The 23727-nt window shown below is 41.2% G+C and overlaps 1 protein-coding gene across 2 annotated transcripts; it reads left to right on the top strand.

The window, feature by feature from the left end:
* The first annotated feature begins 1185 nt into the window (after positions 1-1185).
* Positions 1186-21888, top strand: LOC141110396 (uncharacterized). Of its 2 annotated transcripts, XM_073601726.1 has the most exons (6): positions 1186-1628; positions 4563-4652; positions 11513-11629; positions 14405-14548; positions 16954-17106; positions 20821-21888. In XM_073601726.1, the coding sequence occupies exons 2-6, from the start codon at positions 4565-4567 to the stop codon at positions 20931-20933; spliced, it is 615 nt and encodes a 204-aa protein (XP_073457827.1). In that variant the 5' UTR covers positions 1186-1628; positions 4563-4564; the 3' UTR covers positions 20934-21888. The 2 variants fall into 2 exon arrangements, with proteins under 2 accessions (XP_073457827.1, XP_073457828.1); XM_073601727.1 differs by lacking the exons at positions 1186-1628; positions 4563-4652 and adding an exon at positions 6751-6920.
* Positions 21889-23727: the final 1839 nt, after the last annotated feature.

Consider the following 23727-nt stretch of genomic DNA (forward strand, 5'->3'; position numbering starts at 1 on the left):
TAAATAAAACTGCTAAAAAAAAATAAAATATGTCCCCCCCGGTGAAATACAATGTCTGCCAGGGTGAAATATGTAATAAATTAGTGGGAAAATAATGTGGTGAACTATGCAGTAAGTTACGAATAAAAAAATAATAAATTGACCCCAGAGTTCAAAAATATTGAGACAAAATGGCGCCAGAAAAATTTTTTTGAAAATTAAATGTGCATAGTGGTGTCAATGTGATATCCGTGTTAACCCTTCCATATGCGTATACAAAAAATTGAGTGAGGTTGTGATTTGATCCCAATGTTCAAAAGTATTGGGACAATGTGGCGCTTATAATCCTAAAAATGTCTTTATGTGTAACAAATTAAAGATAAAGTCAAACACTCCCTATGCATTAAATACAATAAAATAGGAACATATAAATATATAAATATAAGGATGACGTGCATAAAAGGTAGATTCCAATTATTCTTGTTTATACCAGGTGATGATTAACTACTAAAAAGTATTTTATATATATAGTCCATGCAAAAATGGGTGTTTTTAACCAGATAGGAGAACAGAGTTCAAATGTGAAAGTTGATTATTTCACCCTTAAGGGCTCACCACAGTGACTTCTGTGCGTTTTGTTCAGATGGTGACTTGAAGTGCTCACCCCCCCCCAATGCTACCCCACTCACCAGAGATAATCACCCCTACAGGGGTACCGAGCGACAGAGTGGGTGCCTCAGGTCAGATGATAATGACTCCAGTAATGCTGCCGTTCCTCTACTCTATGCGATCCTTACGGCTCTTCTGTCATCTGGCTATCTGTCAGCTTCCAGCCAATGTGCAGCACTCCAAACAGGTGCCACTATGCACATTTAATTTTCATTATTTTCAAAAAATTTTTTCTGGCGCCATTTTGTCTCAATATTTTTGAACTCTGGGGTCAATTTATTATTTTTTATTCGTAACTTACTGCATAGTTCACCACATTATTTTCCAACTAATTTATTACATATTTCACCCTGGCAGACATTGTATTTCACCGGGGGGACATATTTTATTTTTTTTTAGCAGTTTTATTTAGCAATTTCTAAATCACTGGTGTTTTGAGTATTTTGGTTATGCCCGAATATATGGGTTTTTCTTGTTTGGGACCCTATTATGATAGCTGATGGTGGAGTTTTTTAATATACTGTAGCTATATAAAATTAGCTTGCATTTTATGACACCTGTACCCATTATTTAACAACGGAGAGGGCAGCGCCGTTCTCATTCTCATACTATTTATTCACTTATGCAATTAGACCCCTAGGGGTACTAATTAGGGATAGGCAGCAGCCCTCACATTGTCCTAAGCGCGGATTCATCTAGTTATATGATTATATGTATGTTTATACAGTTTATGAACCAATAAATCTTCCCAATTGCTCAGCAATCTACCTTATTGCAATCATGCACTTCATCTAAAATCCCACCCCGTTTCTCTCGTCATTTTGACTATTACAGGGATGGAAACACATGACCTTACCAGGCCAGGCCATAATTTCATGTAAAGTCCTTAAACCTTCTCTCCTTTAAATACAGGAGGGATCAGAGAGGGCCCTGTTCATTAAAGCTTACAATCTAGGAGGGAGGATCAAGTGATACAAAAGGTAATAACTGTGTGTGTGTTGAGCTGATGGAGAAAATGAAAATACAGTTGTTAGGTGTGGGTAGGATAGATAAACAAGGGGGGGATATTGGGGATTTTTTTAGGTGCAGAATGATTTGCAAAAATATCAAATATGATATTTAAAAGTTTTTTAATTTTTAATTTGTAAACCAAAATAAAAAATGGTTAAAAAGTATAACAATGAGCAAGTACAATGTAACACAATGTTATCAAGACAGCACTGTAAGATGGATTTCCCAACATGTTTCGCCCATATGTCGGGCGGAGGGGATGCTGTCCAGTTTTGAAGTACAAGCCTTCTACCAAGAAAACAAAAACATGTATATATCATAATCAATTAGTTTAGAATTGCATATCGTATATATTACACAGTGCTACATTTATTTAAATACATAACAACATATTACATGCATGTGCGTCTCTAGTGTCAGGGCGATGCCTCTTACCTATGTCTCCTACAATAGATCCAAACACTGCCACAATTTTCAGACGGTGGTCTGCGTCAAGGGGACCATATGTGGAAGGCGGCCACAGGGGGCATAAAAGGACCGGCTAAAAAATATATTAAGATATATCAGGTGATATCAGAGAGGAAACTATATTTCCAAACTGAAAATAAAAGGTGTATTGAAAAGAGTCAACTTACAAAAACAAGTTCTGCAGTGGACTTGGTTCCAAGCGATTGAAAACGCTGTCTGTACCCCCAAGTGTTTTGCCACAGATCAAAAATACAATATGAAAAAGGCAATTAGCTCTCAACAGCCAATAGAAAAAAGGGACATAAAGTAGTTTCACAATAATACAGCAGCAAAAGAGAAGTGCATAAAATGAGCAAACAATGCTTCCAACATAATAAATAGAATAGCCAGAGCTTAGATACCAACAGCACAAGAAAACAGGGGCAAAGCCAAAGTTAGCCCAAGAAAAACGAAGCTTTCAGAAGGTTACCTGGTGTTGAATGACAGCATATCAGTATCCCCAGGCTCCTGTAGCGTGTAATCGCTGGAGCCAGCGGACTTATATACCCCCATCCGGTCCGAAGATCGGAAACGGACGCGTAGACCAGGGGCGGACTGACCATTTGGCCACTCGGGCACTGCCCGAGGGCCCCAGGCCACTAGGGGGCCCCATCAGGGTTGTCAGCCTCAGTAAAAGCAGGGACAGTATGTAAAAATCTGTGTTTTTTTTACATCTGTCTCTGAAATGTCCCTTACCGACATCCTTTTGGTCTAAAAATTAGATTATAGCTGCCCCACCTCTCCAGTACCTTCTCAGCCAATAGAAACATGTCTGTGTATACTGTGTGTACATGTATGTGTATACTATGTGATTGTATACTGTGTGTGTGTGTGTGTATACTGTGTGGCCCCATAATCTCTGATTGCCTGGGGGCCCCATAATCTCCTATTGCCCGGGGGCCCCATGAATTGTCAGTCCGCCCCTGGCGTAGACTGTGCCACGCATGCGCGAGCCACGTCATCTCAGTCAATCCGTCCATCACCGCCGGGTCCACGACTCCAGGAAGAGAGATGGAGTGACTCCCTCTGGTGGTAGAAAGGGAAAACCTCTCATGTTAAAGAACACAGAGAAATCCACGATCGTGGGGAGGGGAGACGGAGCGCACGAAGCTGCACAGTGAATCGGGCGTCCTGCCAATAAGACACGGATGCCCTGGGCGTCCATATGGTCGCCCACAATGCACTTAGGAACCAAAGGCCCAGGGCGTTCCCTTGACGCAGACCACCGTCTGAAAATTGTGGCAGTGTTTGGATCTATTGTAGGAGACATAGGTAAGAGGCATCGCCCTGACACTAGAGACGCACATGCATGTAATATGTTGTTATGTATTCAAATAAATGTAGCACTGTGTAACATATACAATATGCAATTCTAAACTAATTGATTATGATACATACATGTCTTTGTTTCTGTTTTCTGGATAGAAGGCTTGTACTTCAAAACTGGACAGCAGCCCCTGAAGAAGCCCGACATATGGGCGAAACATGTTGGGAAGTCCGGCTTATTTGTACATTAAACCACTTCACCTAGCACACCAATTGCAGGTACACTGAAAGGGATGTACAGCAGTGCCATACCCACTCCTTTTAAAGAATTATTTGCTGACTCTACCTCAGTGGGGGCAGCAGCTTAAAAAAATAATTCTCACAATTTTTTTTTCTTCCTAAGTGAGGAGCATTTCTTCTTTGTTTTGTCCCTATGAATGCAGTTCACACCAGCGCATTGTGTTGTGTTGCTTTTTACCCAGTGCTGGCGTTGGGAGGGACTAGCGGTGACCCCTGGGGTTTTAAATGGGAGGTACAAGAGGGGGTTCCTTTATATCCTGACACAATGGTGCAACATCCTAACTTTTCAGCTCCAATATGTTTGGCTCAGTCAACTATCCCGGGCGTTTTTCATGGTTTGGACAAATTTTTTATCTCACCTACATGTACCTGCCATCTGGTTGACCCCCTGGCGTCTTTGTGGGTTCCATTCCCACAGCTCACAGGATAAACATTCCTGGTGTTCACCAGCTGGAAACATTGCCATGTGTAATTAATTTATTCAAGCTGATTTCTACTCAGATGTGCATCTACTCCTGATGAAGTGAACTGAAATTCAAGAAACGTGTTGAGTTTTAGGATGCATTTTTCTAATTTGATCATGTAATGGTACTTATAATATTATTGTATGTAATATACTATCATGTAATTTTTACACATTGGCTTGACATTACATTATATCATTTTATTATTTATTACTTATGTAGTGAGATTCATTTGAGTATGTAGCGAGATTCAAATGAGTGTTCATTTACCAATAAATCTGTATCTACATGTACTATGTTGCTGTTGCACCTCATTTAAAGTCCCAAAAAGGACCGACCTTTGTTTTTATGGATATGTGTTTGCAGGGATGGAGACGCACCACTGGGTGCACTTGACCACAGTTTACTTGTTTCCTGTAGACCCCTCTTTGACATGTGACAAGAAGTCCAAAAAGGGTAATTTATTATTCTGTACTTTTTCCTGTGTAAAATTATGTTTTTGTCTACTGAATTTATGTATTCATTTAAAGCTCTTATTTCCTATGTTCTAATCTTAGCCCATGTATCATCCACATGCTTGAACCAAGGAGTTATTCCCCTAAAAGAGTTCAAGTCCTTCTATACCACCCCCATGTAGAGGGTAGCTGCAATGGGAGATATGGGTGATCCCATAGCACAGCCAAGGAATCATCTAATTATCCTTTTACTTGAAACAGTTGGTGGAACGAAGGTCCAGCATGGAACCTATTTGATCTGGTTTGAGTTATGTTCATCTGTCAAGAGTCTTATCTTGATCCAGATGTTTCCTTACAGTCTTAGTAGCCTTTGTAATTTGTATACAAGTGGAAAAGGGTGTGACATCATAGGACACCATTATCTGCTGGCTGGAACTTCAATCGATATACCTTATTGACAAATTCTTTAGAGTTTTGAATATGGTGTACCATGTTGCCAACTAAGGGTGATTGGATAATAGCCAGATACTTAGCAATGTTGTATGTAACAAAGTTGATGCTACTGTCATTCGGGCTTAAAACTAGAGCATAGTGCTTTCATAACTTTTACACTTCCCATTCTGTTCTTCAAAAAAAAATCTGCATCGAACTAGATACATTCCATGGTCATTGGATTAAGGTGTCTGTGCTATCTTTGTGCCTATAAATGCTGGGGTATGTCCTTGACACTCATTAGATTTGAAGAAGTGGCTTGGATAAGCGTTGAAACATCAATATTACAGGTTCATTGCAATGTAAGTTACTGCTACTAGCTATACCATGATTTGGAAAAATGAGAACCTTCACAAACATATTGGCAATTTTGGGGTGTATACCTTGAAACTGGTGCAGGAATATGAGAAAACAGCAAAAAAAAAAACTTGCAGATTACAGGGGCTCCCTACATTTCAGCCTCAGGTGTCAACATCATGGACTTACCCCTATCAGTGTTCACTTGGTTTCCACAGTAAAGTTCATGGGGCCCATACAATTTTACAAAGAGCACTAAAAATAATGCTAAATGAATTGGTGAGACAGACTCACTTCACTGTTGATGCTTTGAGACAGAATGTTGAAGACATTAAATGGTCTTTGACCTGAAAACTATCTGCTGAAATCCTAGTGGTTACATTTACAGAACAAGCCCAACTCTAAGGGAAAGGAAAGAGAGTTCAACAAATTCACCAACAGGCTACTATAGACCAGCAATAACAAGAGAACAGAGGAGGAAGGGGAAGGATGATAGCGGGACACCTCAAAGAAATATGGAAAAGTGGGTAAAGAACCTTTTAGTCCTTTAAGCTTATTTAACCATAGAAGGAAGTCTTAGCCAAGGGAATTAACTTTGCTGTGGCACCCCGACGTAGTGGATATCATTTCAGCTACAGAATCTTCTATTCAACCACCTATCAGCAGAAGAGACTATGGGTTTGATTTACTAAAGGTCAACAGACTGTGCACCTTGGAAAGTGCAATTGCACTCTGCAAGTGCAGTTGCTCCAGAGCTTAGTAAATGAGGTAAAGCTTCACTTTGCAAAGAATACCCAATCACATGCAAGGAAAATAAAAAAAACAGCATTTTTGCTTGCACATGATTGGTTGATGAAAGTCAGCAGAGCTTCTGCTCATTTACTAAACTCTGGAGCAGCCGCTCTTGCCATGTGCAACTGCACTTTCCAAAGTGCACAGTCTTTTTGCCTTTAGTAAATCAACCCCAAATGGGTCTTGGCAGTCTTGTCCAGTGCTAATGCACCTCTTTCCAAGAGGAAGTCCAGGTGAAAGTGGGTGGCTAACTTCCCTAGCTTCACTTTGCTCAACTTTTTGGAGATTGAGTATACAATGAGTTCATTTAGAAGAACCAGAAGAAAGAAAAGTGCCTGCGGGATTCCTCATAATAATAATACAAACAGAAGCCCAATTGCAGGACCAGCAATAACGTCTTGTAATTTTGGCAGCACCCGCTGTTTTTTCCAAAACTAGCTCACAATGTTTCTTTACTGAAGCTGTCTAAAGTCAAGTATATGAAGTCTTGCCAAGAGGAACATGGTGTGATGCAGGATTAAAACAGGTAGCAGTCCCTCCCATTCTCTTTCCCATGTATAAGAATGCTGAGAGTCACCATAACTGGAGAGAAGAGAGAGAAAATAGAGGTGGACGGATACTTGAGACTATTGACCGACAATGCAACTTCTAATAGTGTCCTTCTTCTGGTTTATAATATGCACCAGTGGTAAGCATATTTGTCCTAATGTGCTATTATCTATCTATCTATCTATCTATCTATCTATCTATCTATCTATCTATCTATCTATCTATCTATCTTTCTAATTTTTCCTTCTCAGTTTTTTCTTCTTCTCTTGCCCCCTCCTGTCTCTGTCTCTTTTATCCCTCTTTTTTGTCTTCAGCTGTCTTTCTATCATTCTCTCCATCCATATTTTGTCTATTTATATTTCCATCCCTCTTTATATATTTTTGGAAGTTTAGATATAAAATGGTGTGTGTTATACATTGGTAATTATTTGTATAACATGTTTAATAAACCACATTCATTTTAACATTGCCAAAGAAAGTGGGTAAGAGGATAGAGGAGGTGTTCAGAATGTAAAAACTAAGGATATTAGGATTGAGAGTTATGCACTAATAGAATTTAATTCTAAAATTTTTGTTTTAAGAATATTTGTTTGACATTATCATTATTAGTGGGGGTCAAATCGACATTTGTTTTTGACCACAATGAGAAGGAAATTTGAAGGCGAAGGAAAGAATTTTTTTTTTTCTAGCAAATTAATTTCTAACAGTGAATGTGGTTTTCAATTAGGAAAGCCAATTCGTTTTAAAATGTAATGTTAAAAGTAAACGCAATTTTGAAGAACTTTTGAATGGTATTCCTCATGTCCAGGTACTTTGGTTTCCTCTCACACTTCAAAGACATGCTGGTAGGTTAATTGGATCCTATCTAAATTGGCCTTAGTATGTGTATTTGTGACTTAGGGAACTTAGATTGTAAGCTCCTTGAGGACAGGGACTGATGTGAATGTACAATACATGTAAGAAGCACTGTGCTAATTGACGATGCTAAATAAGTACCTGGAATAATTAATAAAAATAAATAAGTCATCAAATGTAGTGAAAATGTTTGTACAAACATTTACACAAATTTTGGTAAAGTTTTAACATTAGGACATGATCAGTAAAAATGGAACATTTACAAGAAAACTATAATGGTTTTGAGCCAATTCAATTTTACTTTTTACATGTAAGTTTGACACTTCATTAAATTTACGAGGGCTGTACCTAAAGTAATGCAAAAGTGGGCATAACCTTTTTTTATTAACTTACATAGGAGCTGGCGTTTGGTTATCCTATGTCTTGTGGCTGGAAGGTTTGGTATGCTTTGAAGGGCCATGGTGGTTTATCTCTATGCTTTACAGCTGTGACGCATGCCAGTCTGTATATACAATACTGAGATTGTTGGGGCTATTCCAGTATATACAGAATACCGAAGGCAGTCACCCTGATGTATTTGCTTGTGGGGCGACCTGTGTTCGTCACCAAGTGACTTCATATAAATTTTCAGTATCGCATTCCTTTTGCGCTACACCTATCCTCCATTAGTCAGACTTTGGTACCCGATATATATTGCAGCAATATACATATACATGCACACCCTGGGAGATATTTATTGGCTGGCTCCTGGGGTTATATCTAGAGCAGGGATATGCAATTAGCGGACCTCCAGCTGTTGCAAAACTACAAGTCCCATCATGCCTCTGCCTCTGGGTGTCATGCTTGTGACTGTCAGAGTTTTGCTATGCCTCATGGGACTTGTAGTTCTGCAACAGCTGGAGGTCCACTAATTGCATATCCCTGATCTAGAGGGTTTTCTCCTTGACTGGGGAATTTCCACTCTCCCAGCGTCTCCTTCCCTTTTTGATGCTCCCATATGTGTCATCCCTCCTTTCTACTCTTTACCATACTCTCCTCTGCATCCGAAGTCATTCAGCACCCACCCAATCAGTCCTGAAGAAGCAAGCAAATCTTGCGAAACGCGTTGACGCTTGAATACGGAGCAACACACCAGCAGCCTTATTTATGTATCTGATTGAACATTGACCCTACTGGTGGATCTCTATGCACTGTGCAATATACCGTGATTTTTTTTGCCTCCCTATCTAATTGGGTACTTGTTGACTCTTTGTTAGATGGTTGGTGCTTCTTTTATCACTTCCCCTTTTTTTATATCATGTATTTTAATGTATATCCAATAAAATGTCTTAATTTTTTTACATACTGTCTCATGCTGTGCCTATAAAATCTGTGGTTTGAGAAGCTGTGGTCACTTACATTGGTTGTTCAAACTTCACATGTTGGTAGAACTGATTTTAGAAGAGGATTGGCTACCATGCAGAGCTGCACCAGACTTTGCACTCCCAAGTCTTAGTAAATCAACCCCAATGACAGCAAATTGCTTCTGCTTCACATCCATTATTTGACTGCAATGAAAAAGAAGAAGAGTTACTATAGAGGAAGAGTTATGCCGCGTACACACAGTCGGACTTTTCGTCTACAAAAGTCCGACGGACGACGACGGACAAAATGCAGCTGACAATCCGATCGTGTGTGGGCTTCCCTGGACTTTCAGCTGACTTTTCCAGCCGCAAATCTGACGGACTTTAGATTTGAAACATGCTTCAAATCTTTACGTCGTAACTCCGAAAGACCCAGAAATCTGCTCGTCCGACGGACAAAAACCCACGCTAGGGCAGCTATTGGCTACTGGCTATCAACCTCCTTATTTTAGTCCGGTGTACGTCATCACGTATGAATCCGTCGGACTTTTGTGTGATCGTATGTAGGCAAGTCCATTTGTTAGAAAGTCTGCCGCAAGTCCGCCCAAAGGCCGCCAAAAGTCCGTCGAAAGTCTGTCGGACAGGCTGTCGGACTTTTGTAGACGAAAAGTCCGACTGTGTGTACGCGGCATTATTATACCAACATGTGAAATTTGAACAGCCTTTGTAAGTTAATAAAAGATTATGCACACTTTTGCATTACCTTCGGTACAGCCTTCAGTACATGTTTTCTCCTTCATATATAAAATCTTCCTTTTTGCAAATAAATATTTACCTCTTGAATTTGTAAGACAGGTTGTTGAGCACCTCCAGTTTGCATTTATAAAAGCTTCTTTCTTGTATCATATACTAGAACAAAACCAAAACGCAGTGTTCCCCACGCACACGTTCAAGAAAACCGCCTGTTTGGTGATGCTGGGTGCTGTAATGACCATAGGCTGGAAACCATGGATAATCAAAGTAAAGAAATGTCAGCAGCACACCAAGGATTCCTCGAAAGGGTCCAAAGCTTTATTCCGTGATCACATGATCAAATATACAGCAGCGTTTCGGAGCCACGCAGGGCCCCTTCGTCAGGCGTGTGACCCTTTTCGATGATTCCTTGGTGTGCTGATGACATTTCTTCACATATACAGTAAAACCTTGGTTTAAGACTAACTTGGTTTGGGAGCGTTTTGCAAGACAAGCAACATTTTTTAATAAATTTTGACTTGATATACAAGCGATGTCTTGATATACCCTGTTTCCCCGAAAATAAGACCTAGCGTGATTGTCGGTGCTGGCTGCAATATAAACCCTACCCCTCATTGTAGGTCTTATTTTCAGGGTAGGGCTTATTTTCGGGGAAACAGGGTAGGGCTTATTTGAGGGGTAGGGCTTATATTGCAGCCATCACCGACAATCACACTAGGTCTTATTTTCGGGGAAACAGGGTACAAGTAGCGTCATGTCAGAACTGAGTATAAAAGAGAAGAGAGGCACCTCTAAGTGTAGCAATATGGTTACATTTAATGAAGGTATAACATTTAGCAACATATTGTTACACTTATGCCGTGTACATACGGGCGGACTTTTCGACCGAATCCGGTGGACAATCCGACCGTGTGTGCGCTCCATCGGACCTTCAGCTGACTTTTTCTGTCGAAAGTCTGACGTACTTTAGATTTGGAACATGCTTCAAATCTTTACGTTGTAACTCCGCCGGACCCAGAAATCCGCTCGTCTGTATGCTAGTCCGACGGACAAAAACCCACGCTAGGGCAGCTATTGGCTACTTCCTTATTTTGGTCCGGTCGTACGTCATCACGTACTAATCCGTCGGACTTTGGTGTGATCGTGTGTAGGCAAGTCCGTTTGTTAAAAAGTCCATTGGAAGTCCGTCAAAAGTCCGCCGGAAAGTCTGTCTGACCAGTCCGGTCGAAAAGTCCGCTCGTGTGTACGCGGCATTAGAGGCTCCTCTCTTCTCTTTTATACTCTGGAGCTCCTGCTGGATTTTACTTCTAATCCCCCTTGTGGAGGCTTCCATTTGTGGATGGACATTTTATGGTTACACAGCCTGTCACGTTGCTATAATCTTTTTATATGGACTATAAACTAAAGGACCTATGAATAAATGGTTGTGGAACGAATCATATGAGTTTCCATTATTTCTTATGTGGAAATTTGCTTTGATATACAAGTGCTTTGGATTACAAGCATGTTTCTAGAACGAATTATACTCACAATCCAAGGTTTAACTGTACTAGAACAACACGTGACGCATATATATGTGTATTGCTGTAGTAAAGGGGTTAATTCATCCCCTGGAAAAATAACATTTAATATTTGTGGCCAGATCAGATCTAATGTGTATGTGACTGGTAAAGACACAGCCGCGCACACATTTCGGTCTCTCCGATTTTCTCATTGTCTCTGTTCATCCCCATCATCCTATATTATTTATAGTGATCTCTTCCTCTTTGTGTCCCAATAGAAGCCCTGAAATGCAGAACCTGCTTAGATCGATACTCGCATTTCTGCGCATCTGAAGAGACCATAGATTGCGGCGAAAGCGAAGGGTGTGGTGCAGCGTCTGGCTTTTTTCAGATAGGTAAGTGCCAGTATATTATGTTTTTTTATATACTCTGTTTACATTTTTTTTTTTTCCAATGGAAAGTGAATTTCATTGTATACAGTGTCATTTCAAGGAGGATACTCTATATGGTGAATTAAATGCCAGAGATCCTATTTGTTATCTGCCCCTTTGGGTATAAACACATCTAATCCACAGAATTCAGGGCCCTAAAACTGCTTAACCAGTTGCCGACCGCCGCACGCCGATATACGTCGGCACAATGGCAGCGGTGGGCAAATGGGCGACTCTGTACGTCCCCTTTAAGAGCCGGGGATAGCATGCGCGTGCCCGCACGCCGCGTACAGCGTGACCGTGCCCGCGGGACCGGCGGACTCGATGTCCGCCGGTCTCCTGGCGATCGTGTCATGGAGCCTCAGAACGGGGAAGTGCCTATGTAAACAAGGCATTTCCCCGTTCTGCCTTGTGTCATGACAGAGATCACTACTCTCTGTCATCGAGAGCAGTGATCGCTGTCATGTGACTAGTAGCCCATCCCCCCCTTACAGTTATGCCCTGTACACACGGTCGGATTTTCCGACTGGAAAAAGTGCGATCGGATTGTGTTGTCGGAAATTCCGATCGTGTGTGGGCTCCATCGGACTTTTTCCGTCGTAATTTCCGACACACAAAGTTTGAGAGCAGGATATAAAATTTTCCCGACAACAAAATCCGATCGTTTAAATTCCGATCGTGTGTAGACAAATCCGACGCACAAAGTGCCACGCATGCTCAGAATAAATGAAGAGACGAAAGCTATTGGCTACTGCCCCGTTTATAGTCCCGACGTACGTGTTTTACGTCACCGCGTTCAGAACGATCGGATTTTCCGGCAACTTTGTGCGACCGTGTGTATGCAAGAGAAGTTTGAGCCAACATCCGTCGGAAAAAATCCGGTGGATTTTGTTGTCGGAATGTCCGATCAATGTCCGACCGTGTGTACAGGGTATTAGACTCACTCCCTAGGACACACTTAACCCCTTCATCGCCCTCTAGTGGTTAACCCCTTCACTGCCAGTGTCATTTACACAGTAATCAGTGCATTTTTATAAATTGATCAGAATCCCAAAACTATACCTCTCACACGTGTACAGATAGAGATAGCGGCGCTAATATAAAATTGTGTAAAATAATGGGTCCGAGCAGCATAATGCCTATGACCCTCTACTTATACATAAAAATAATAATAATAATAGTGTCATGAAAAAAATAATTTTTATCATGAAAAAAATTTCTTTAACACCCAGTGAAAAGTGTCACTATAAATAATAAATTACAAGAAATGAATGATCAAGTTCAACAGTTGTTTTTCAATCTTCTTGTGTGAAAAATCTTCTACTCTTCCACCACACCACCGTGATAGTGACACCACTCCGCACTCACCAGATTGTATAGCCTCCCACTCTCGTGTTCGGCAAAAACAGCAATTGAACCACACCTGGGTTGCATGTGATGAACCGTGACTCCAATCAAGCCGGCTCCATATGTGAAAAAATGAATAAAGTGCTCCACATAGCGTGATACCATTTTGACAGATTTATTAAAATTATTTATAGTGACACTTTTCACTGGGTGTTAAAGACATTTTTTTCATGATAAAAATATTTTTTTTCATGACACTATTATTATTTTTATGTATAAGTAGAGGGTCATAGGCATTATGCTGCTCTGACCCATTATTTTACACAATTTTATATTAGCGCCGCTATCTCTATCTGTACACGTGTGAGAGGTATCGTTTCGGGATTCTGATCAATTTACGTATTTATTTAAGTGGCAGCTTTTTTCACTGTACACTGTGTATGTACACACAATTTGTCTTCATTTACACATCTTTTATATAGCTTTGCACTTTTCTTTGGCGCAGTGGAGTAAGAGAGATTTAGGGGCAGTTTATTTGTATATCTCTTGCTACAAACCAATGCATTTTTATAGCACTGATTGCTGTATACATGACAATGGTCCCAAAATAGAGTAAAAAATGTCCGATGTGTTTTTTTTTTTTTTGAGAAATGTATACATTTTAAAGCTAACTGATTTACTAATAATAACCTTAATGAACATCAAAGGCTGAATGTGTATTTAGAGTGACTGTATTTTGTGTATGTATATGTGTTTTGTTTGTATAAAATTGAAGAAAAAAAAAAAATAAATGTCCGATGTGTCCGCCATAATTTCACAGTCCCGATAAAAATCGCAGATCGCCGCCATTACTAATAAAAAAAGAAGAAGAATAAAAATGCCATAAAACTATCCCCTTTTTTGTAAACGCTATAACTTTTGAGCAAACCAATCAATATACGCTTATTGCGATTTTTTTTTACAAAAAATATGGAGAAGAATACGTATCGGCCTAAACTGAGAAAAAAAAAAAAAAATTTTAAATATATTTTTGGGGGATATTTATTATAGCAAAAAGTAAAAAATAATGTGTTTTTTTTTCAAAATTGTCGCTCTTTCTTGGTTTATAGCGCGAAAAATAAGAACCTCTGAGGTGATCAAATACCACCAAAAGAAGGCTCTATTTGTGGGGAAAAAAAGGACGTCAATTTTGTTTGGGTGCAACGTCGCACGGCCGCGCAATTGTCAGTTAAAGCGACGCAGTGCCGAATCGCAAAAAGTGCTCTGGTCAGGAAGGGGGTAAAATCTTCCGGGGCTAAAGAGGAGCTCCAGTCTCTTCAGTGAAAATTAAAAGTCAGCAGCTACAAAAACTGTCATGGCATTAACAGAAGTCCCTTGTCTCATTACTTCCAGGGTCGAAAAGGACAAATTTTTTTTACAAAGGCTGCCGGTTTCCCGTAAAATGCAATTCCTGGCTGCGCATTTCCATGAATGGTACCTATCTACAGTCCTACATCACGTGCTGCGATGGGGAGATGTGCGACCTGGATTATTACAGTAAGTAATGTGAGCTGGAGCAGAACCAATAAAAGGTCAGGGCCACCTACATTTTGATGTGCCCATCACTCCATCTTTGATTTGTTTTGGTTGACGTTTAACCTCAACCTAACCCTGAACCCTAAACTTTGCCTAAACTCCTATACCTAACACTTAAAGCGTTTATTACCCCAACGCTTTATATTCTTTATATGTGTACCATATACTTTTATGAGAAAGTCTCCTGTTCTCCTTGTATTGTTTCCTTTATATGAAATCCCTGGTGTTCCTCCCATTCCCTCTGCTTTCCTAGTTAAAACTGACTACACTAAATAGGAGAGCACAATGTGGTCAGTTCTCTAGCTATGCTGGGAACTCAGTGTGCTCTCCTCCAATGATCAGACTTGTCCCGACCACGCCCCCGCTGCACAGCCATTCCCTGGGAAGCCCAGTGTTCTGCTGCTTCCCCTGCCTTTCATTTCTAATTTAGACTGAATGGGTTGCTTTACAAGGTGATCGTTTACAATCACTTTAAAGCTGAACTTCAGGAATGATCTGTATTGCATACACACAGTACATTGGTCCTGTGTACTGTTTAAGTAAGTCTAATATACAGAGTGCAAGAGTCAGGAGTATGTTGTGTACAGACTACTAAACAGAGTGCAGAGGTCAAGAGTATGTTATGTACAGACTATTGTACAGAGAGGAGAGGTCAGGGGTATGTTATGTGCAGTCTACCAGTGTGCAGAGGTAAGGAGTATACTATTCACAGTCTACCAAACAGAGTGCAGAGGTCAGGAGTATGCTATGTACAGTCTACCATACAGAGGGCAGAAATCAAGAGTATGTTATGTACAGTCCACCAAATAGGATGCAGTGGTCAGGAGTATGCTATGTACAGTCTACCTAATAGACTGCAGAGGTCAGGAATATGCTATGTACAGTCTACCATACAGAGGTCAGAGGTCAGGAGTATTCTATGTACAGTCTACCATACAGAGGTCAGAGGTCAGGAGTATGCTATGTATAGTCTACCATACAGAGGTCAGAGGTCAGGAGTATGCTATGTACAGTCTACCATACTGAGGTCAGGAGTATGCTATGTACAGTCACACAGAGGGCAGAAGTCAGGAGTATGCTATGTACAGTGTACCATACAGAGTACAGAGGTCAGGAGTATTGTATGTACAGTCTACCAAACAGGGTGCAGAGGTCATGAGTATGCAATGTACAGTGTACCATACAGAGGGCAGAGGTCAGGAGTATGCTATGTACAGTCTACCGTACAGAGGTCAGAGGTCAGGAGTATGCTATGTACAGTCTACCATACAGAGGTGAGGAGTATGCTATGTACAGTCTACCATACAGAGAGCAGAGAGCAGGGATATGCTATGTACAGTCTACCATACAGAGTGCAGAGGTCAGGGATATGCTATGTACAGTGTACCATACAGAGGGCAGAGGTCAGGGGTTTGCTATGTACATTGTACCATACAGAGGGCAGAGGTCAGGAGTATGCTATGTACAGTGTACCATACAGAGGGCAGAGGTCAGGGGTATGCTATGTACAGTGTACCATACAGAGGGCAGATGTCAGGGGTATGCTATGTACAGTGTACCATACAGAGGGCAGAGGTCAGGAGTATGCTATGTACAATGTACTATGCACAGGCCAGAGGTCAGGAGTATGCTATGTACAGTGTACCATACAGAGGGCAGATGTCAGGGGTATGCTATGTACAGTGTACCATACAGAGGGCAGAGGGCAGGAGTATGCTATGTACAATGTACCATACAGAGGGCAGAGGTCAGGAGTATGCTATGTATAATGTACCATACAGAGGGCAGAGGTCAGGAGTATGCTATGTACAGTGTACCACACAGAGGGCAGATGCCAGGGGTATGCTATGTACAATGTACCACACAGAGGGCAGAGATCAGGGGTATGCTATGTACAGTGTACCATACAGAGGGCAGAGGTCAGGAGTATGCTATGTACAATGTACCATACAGAGGGCAGGGGTCAGGGGTATGCTATGTACAGTCTACCGTACAGAGGTCAGGAGTATGCTATGTACAATGTACCGTACAGAGGGCAGAGGTCAGGAGTATGCTATGTACAGTGTACCATACAGAGGGCAGAGGTCAGGGGTATGCTATGTACAGTGTACCATAGCAGAGTTCAGGAGTATGTTATGTACAATGTATCATACAGAGGACAAAGGTCAGGAGTATGTTATGTACAATGTATCATACAGAGGAGAAAGGTCAAGAGTATGTTATGTACAGTCTACCATACAGAGGGCAGAATCAGGATTATGCTATTTACAGACAACCCTGAAATGCCCAAGACAAATAAGAGCCAAGAGTATGCAATGAGTGAAGATGGCCTTTAAATGATTAAGCATTCTTTTTTGATCCTTCAGTACCCAGCGATGCAGTATTACTGTATAATGGCAAAGAATGTGAATCTTGCTACGTAGAAGACACTGCGGATGGATGCAGCTCCACGCAGACACAGAAGTGTAGAGGTAATGAGGCGCTGTGTGTGCGTTACAGAGGATATCGCAGGAAACAAGGTAATGAAGTTATTAATTAATGGTAGGGATGAGCAGAGTGATTTTAGTGAAATTTGTGATGGGAACATACATGCTACATAACGTGTCGGTGTAAAGGCCCATACACACGATCGGACTTTTTGACAACAAACCTGCAAATGAGCTGCTTCTAAGGCAACATCCAACCGTGTGTACGCTCCATCAGACAAACTTTTTCGGTTTTCATGGGACAAATGTTGGCTGTGCGAACAGACAAACTTGGCGGCAACAAAAGTCTGATGTCGGCAAGTTCGATTGTGTGTACACAAAACAATCGGACTTTAGTACAAAGTACAAACACGCATGCTCAGAACTAATGCAAAAGATCAGACAACAGTACAGAAGTTGACCAAAGGGTGGCGCCGGAGAATTGAACATCCTCTTTTGAAGTGTCGTCAGTACTCTGAAACGTCACTACGTTCGTGTTTGTTGCCTAAAAAGTCCTGCCGTGTGTGTATGCTTAACAAGTTCATGGCCAACGCCCTTTGTACAGAAATCCACGGAAAAGTTTGTATAAAGTCTGAGGCTTTAAGCTGTCCATGCACTGTTTTGGGCATCCGACATCCTTCAATTGAAAAATCAAGCTGGGTGAAAAATTGTTTGCTGCATCCAATCAGACAATACAGTAGCATAGATAGAGGAATCTTTTAGATTATTTTTTTTTTTGTGTGTACGGCCAGTCGGACACTTCCAGCTCTCACAGAAATCACAATAATTTAAATCCTGGCGTCTGCTTAGATTTTTGCTGTGCTTGCAATTGTCTGATACACATAAGCCCCCTATTTCAACCTCTCACCTTGTGCCTTGCTACAAATCTACAATGTTGCAGACTGAGGAGAGGAGACTAAGGAAATTCTTCCTCCTGCCTGCAGCAGACTGATGGCATCATCTCAGCCTAGGCAGAGTCACTTAACCACTTCAGCCCCGGAAGAATTTACCCCCTTCCTGACCAGACCACTTTTTGTGATTCGGCACTGCGTCGATTTAACTGACAATTGCGCGGTCGTGCGACGTGGCTCCCAAACAAAATTGACGTTCCTTTTTTTTCCACAAATAGAGCTTTCTTTTGGTGGTATTTGATCACCTCTGCGGTTTTTATTTTTGCGCTATAAACAAAAAAAGAGCGACAATTTTGAAAAAAACGCATTGTTTTTTACTTTTTGCTATAATAAATATCATCCAAAAAAATATAAAAAAACATTTTTTTTCCTCAGTTTAGGCCGATACGTATTCTTCGACATATTTTTGGTAAAAAAAAAAATCGCAATAAGCGTTTATTACAGAATTCAAAAATAATAATGCGCCAACCACAAAGCAAAGCAGCCAACACCACAATCAGACAAATTGTAGGAAGATTAAAATAAAAATAAGTGTGGCGCTAAAAAGAGTGTCCTTTATTGGGCAAAGCCAAACAGAATGGTGTCTGGAGGGCAATATGCACAACAAAGATTATTAAAAAAAAAAAAAAGAGGCTTCCCCATAGTGTAAGTCGGCTAAGAACCAGCTTTATTAAAATAAAGTAATAAAAACACTCTGGCTCTTTAAAAAAACAAACAATGAAAGTAGCGCTAAAATACAAATGGTGGCAAGACAGGCATAACAGACCCTACGCGTTTCGTCCGATAGGACTTCTACTGGGGTATATTAACTTTATCCTTTGTGCAATACACTTGTGATGTGCACAACCCTCACAAATTTATACACAATTTATTTCATGTGCAATATGCTTGTGATGTACACTATCCTCACATTTTCATAGTTTATTTTAGAACTACTCTTCCCTATTGTTGGGTTTTGTGGTTCCTCTTACATCATTCCCCTTTTTTTTGCACATATGTTGGTGTGTATATTGGTTCACCTTATATGCCACTCTACTTTATTTATGATTCACCCATTTTTACTTATCCATTCATCTTGTGGTTTGATTTATTTGTTTTGTTGGTGTCAATCAACAGTCCCTACAGGACTTTTTTTCATTAATAATCTTTGTTGTGCATATTGCCCTCCAGACACCATTCTGTTTGGCTTTGCCCAATAAAGGACACTCTTTTTAGCGCCACACTTATTTTTATAATAAGCGTTTATTGATTGGTTTGCGCAAAAGTTATAGCGTCTACAAAATCGGGGATAGTTTTATGGCATTTTTATTAATAATTTTTCTTTTACTAGTAATGGCGGTGATCAGCGATTTTTATCGTGACTGCGACATTATTGCGGACACATCGGACAATTTTGACACATTCTTGGGACCATTGGCATTAATACAGCGATCAGTGTTATAAAATTGCATTGATTACTGTAAAAATGTCACTGGTAGTGAAGGGGTTAACCACTAGGGGGCGGGGAGGGGTTAAGTGTGTCCTGGGCAGTGATTCTAACTGTCTGGGGGATGGGCTAGCAGTGACACGACACTGATCGCTGCTCCCGATGACAGGTAGCAGACGATCAGTGTCCTGTCACTAGCCAGAACGGGGAGATGCTGTTTACATCGGCATCTCCCCCTTCTTCAGCTCCGTGACACGATCGCGGGTATCCAAGCGGCCATCAAGTCCGCGGGTCCCGCGGGCACGGTCTCGGAGCTCGCGGCATTCAAAGTAACGTACAGGTATGTTACTTTGCCTAGCCGTGCCATTCTGCCGACGTATATGTGCTGACAGCGGTCAGCAAGGGGTTAAAGTGATACAAAACACACACGGTTTGATTTACATTGTCCCTTCTATTTCTGTATATGGATGGTGGCACTATAATTATTTTAATAAAAAAAAACACATCTAAGTATCTTTTTCCTAATCAATATACAGCTGCCACATCACCCAGCTCTCTCCCAGCCTGTCTGCAGGGAAACATAAGCAGGAGGAGCTTCTAGTCCTCTGCTGCTGGTCACATGTTAAAAAAACAAACAAACAAAAAAAAACAGCCTTTGGAATACAGAGTAAAAATAAAGAAATAATGAATAATAATAAACTGTTTTTAATTGTCATACAAATAAAATCTTTATTATTTTGTGGAAATAACATGGTGTGAGCAGATTTCTGCCAGTCACTGGCTGTGTCATTCCACTCCTACCTGTGTCTTAGAATAAGAGGAAGGTGAAGCCTCCATCAATCAACATCTAATATCTTGTCCCCATTGTGTTTAGCTGGTTAGTGGGCATGGAGGAGGAGGAAGGGAGTGGGCTGTCATTTACCAGAGTGTATAGGCCCACATGAGTGACTCTATAGTCACATGGGCTGCTCAGATGTGATAGAAAGGAAACGCTCGGCATAGAAACTCACTGAAAACTGAGCATGTGCAGAGCTGCCAACACTGCTCTGCAAAATCCCTAGCTGCATTGGGGACATGGACATGAGGGGGAGGTAGCGAACAGCAGGATTGACCAGGTTTTTTTATGCAGAATACAGAAAATGACTCTCATAATGACTGAGTATGAACAGCATGGAATACACATTTATTGATAGCTTTTTAATGATGTGGGTTTAGTGACACTTTAATTGGAGATGCTTTTTTTTAATACAAATTTGAGCTTTTCTGAATGTTACTGTTGCTATTTGTTGTTTAGTTTTATAAATTTATTAATGAACACTTACATTTACTGAAAGGTTCAGCTAAAGTGGCAGTCATTATTGATTATTATATGCTTGCATGTATTTATTATTTGATTTGATTTGATTTTTTTTTCTCTTTTTCATTCTACAGATGGAGCAGAAACTGCTGTTTCCTTTTCCGGCTGTGCCAATGAGGTGGCATATGAAAAGTTAGAATACTTCTATGGCTTTGACGAAAGTCGGGTTAAACGCTATACTTTTTAAAAAATTCAAAGACCTGTTGGGACAACCAGTGCAGAGTGCAGTTATAAAAGTGCAGCAATCTGGGAGCTACCGCGTTTCCCCGAAAATAAGCCCTACCCGGAAAATAAGACCTAGTGCGATTATCGAGGAGGGCTGCAATATAAGCCCTACCCCGAAAATAAGCCCTAGTAAAGTTAATTAAAAAAATATAAATTATCCGCTTTATAAAATGTCCAGGCTGGCATAAGGTGCAGTGTGCCCCCCCCCCCCCCCCGCAACGATCAGGCAAAATACCCCATCCACAGCCGCCGCTGACCCACCGGAGGTCTTCTCCTCTCCTCCTGGCTGACGTCAGCGGGAATCTCGGAGCGGAGAAAAATAGCTCAGGCAGGTTACATGATCCCCGAGGGCTGCTGTAAAAAGGTACTTCTCATAAAACAGCCACAAAGGGAGACACACTGCACCCTACACCAGCACAATCCTCCCACAAAACGGACTACATAATCTTTAAAGTACTTTAACAGAGTGTATTTTGGGGGATTAAAATGATTTCAAAATACTGATACCAATAAGACATACCCCGAAAATAAGCCCTAGGGTCTTTTTTGTAGCCAAAATTAATATAAGACCCGGTCTTATTTTCGGGGAAACACAGTAACCAGATTACAGGTCACTACAGTCAGATCAGTCAACAGACAATTCCTGACTGACTACCAGGAACTTTGCACACCCTCATTGTAATTTACATTGTCTGATGGTATAGGCTGGCTTATTTTTTTTTTTAAAGTTAGAAATTTAGAACCAATTAATAGCGATGGCTTATCATTTTCCTGGGAATTGGACAGCTCCAACAGCACAAACATTATAATAAAAAAATAAATTGATCAGCATCAAATGCATTTTATTATGTCATGACAAGCAACAACACCTAAAAATCCAGGACAAGACTTGATCATTAAAGAGGAATTAAACTCTCCCACTCTGATGCTTCTTTTCATTTAGTCCATTAAAATAAGTAATTATCAAACTATAGCCACTGTAATGCAGCGCAAATTGCATATTACTTACTGTTTAAAGAAACTTTAAAAAACTTGTTTCCAGGGGTTAGGCAGCGCCATCTTAAGTATTGTTTTCTGAGTCCGCAGTGGAGTGTATTTCCGCCCTTACATTGAGCACTTCCTGTACTGTTAACCAAGCTTCCCTCTCAGTCCAACGTTTCTATGGCAACCCTGCTTCACTGCTAATAGCTGACTTGTTTTATTTCATAGTATGCACTTGTGCCTGTAATCTAGTGTTTGCCTGTGTCAGTCTTATCAGCTTCAGCTGATAAGGCTGCAGTAATCCTGTCTGATGCCCTGGTTTACATTCTATGTGATGTCACATGGTCACATGGAGTGTGGGAGGAAGCTCTGAGTGATTATGAAGTCTCCTGGGATTGCAGTGGTGTGCGTAGGAAGTCCTGATAATAGATAGATAAGTACACAGAGTGTGCCGTAAATCAGGGGAGATCTGGGCATGCTCAGTGACGTCATTCTAAAGAACATAAAGGATTACAACAATACTAAGCATGTAAGGAGATATCTACAAGCAGTGTTCATTAGGGTTTTTTATGCTGATTTAAATGGGACAAAGTTGTGGGGGAGAGTTTACAACCATTTTAAAGGCCAATTCTGGGCACAAAAAAACCCCAAACCCTTGCAGCGCCCCAAATTGCAAGGTTAAAGCTCATTAAGATTAGGGGGTTGCAGAAGAGGTTGTATTATTTACCTGACTCCATTGATCTGTTCCTCCTCAGCTTGCTCTGTGAATTGTTCCTGGCTGCGGTCACACTCCTGACTCTACCAAATACAATTAGGGTTGCCACCTTTTCTTCAAGCCAAACCCGAACACTTTAGCAGCCCACTGCATTTTTTTTTTTTGTAGTATACACTATGCATATATTTTGTGATGAAATCACAACGCACAGACACGCACCAGCCCCATATGCGGACGCACATATGTGAACCTGGCCTCAGGGGTTGTACCTTTGACATCCCATGCTTTTCCCTGCAAAAGCATCCAGGTTGCATTCACTGTCTGGCTGCTCTGGCGGTGCCGGCAGCTGGAGGAGGGCTTGGTGCTGCTGGAAGAGAGTGCACAGTGAGCTGCAGGCTGCAGCATTCAGGCTTGTTAAGCCTTGCACTGCATTGACAGGGGTGAGGGGGACCGGACTTGGACTGACTCACCACTGTCACCATTTGCCAATCACCAGTGGCAATGAAGCCCTGCTGGAGCGGGGGGAGCGCGCTGCTAGCGCATTCAGGGCAGGCTGCATTTGCCGATCATCATTGACACATTGACAAAGGTCGAGGTGGATGGAGGGGAATGCTCACCACTGAAGCCACAGGACAGGAGCCGCAGTAGGGGTGGTAGGTGCTGCTGGTGGGGGAGTGTGCATAAACACCTACTTCCCACACTGGCTGGAGACTATGCTGCTGTGTCCGGGTTTCAGGAGGAGAGAAACCCAGGCACAGCTATAAAAACTCGGACTGTCTGGGTCATTCCTTGAACAGAACCGTGGGAGAGAGTGTTAGGGCCAGGACACCCTTAGGTAGATGCAATGATAATTGGCAGACTCCGAGACTTCTATAGCTAGAAAGCTATACAGGTGAAGGCCTCCAGCCAAACACTGCTTCTGTATAGGTAGGACTGCTGTCTCCTATGGCAACAATCTTGTAAAATTACTAATGGTAGTCGTATTCAACTATTGGCAACACAAACAGTTCTCCACTTACTCCACAGTCACTCACTGTGGGTCTTCACTCAACAAACTCGC

The sequence above is a fragment of the Aquarana catesbeiana genome, linkage group LG10 (genome assembly GCF_042186555.1).
Source record: "Aquarana catesbeiana isolate 2022-GZ linkage group LG10, ASM4218655v1, whole genome shotgun sequence".
NCBI lineage: Eukaryota > Metazoa > Chordata > Amphibia > Anura > Ranidae > Aquarana > Aquarana catesbeiana.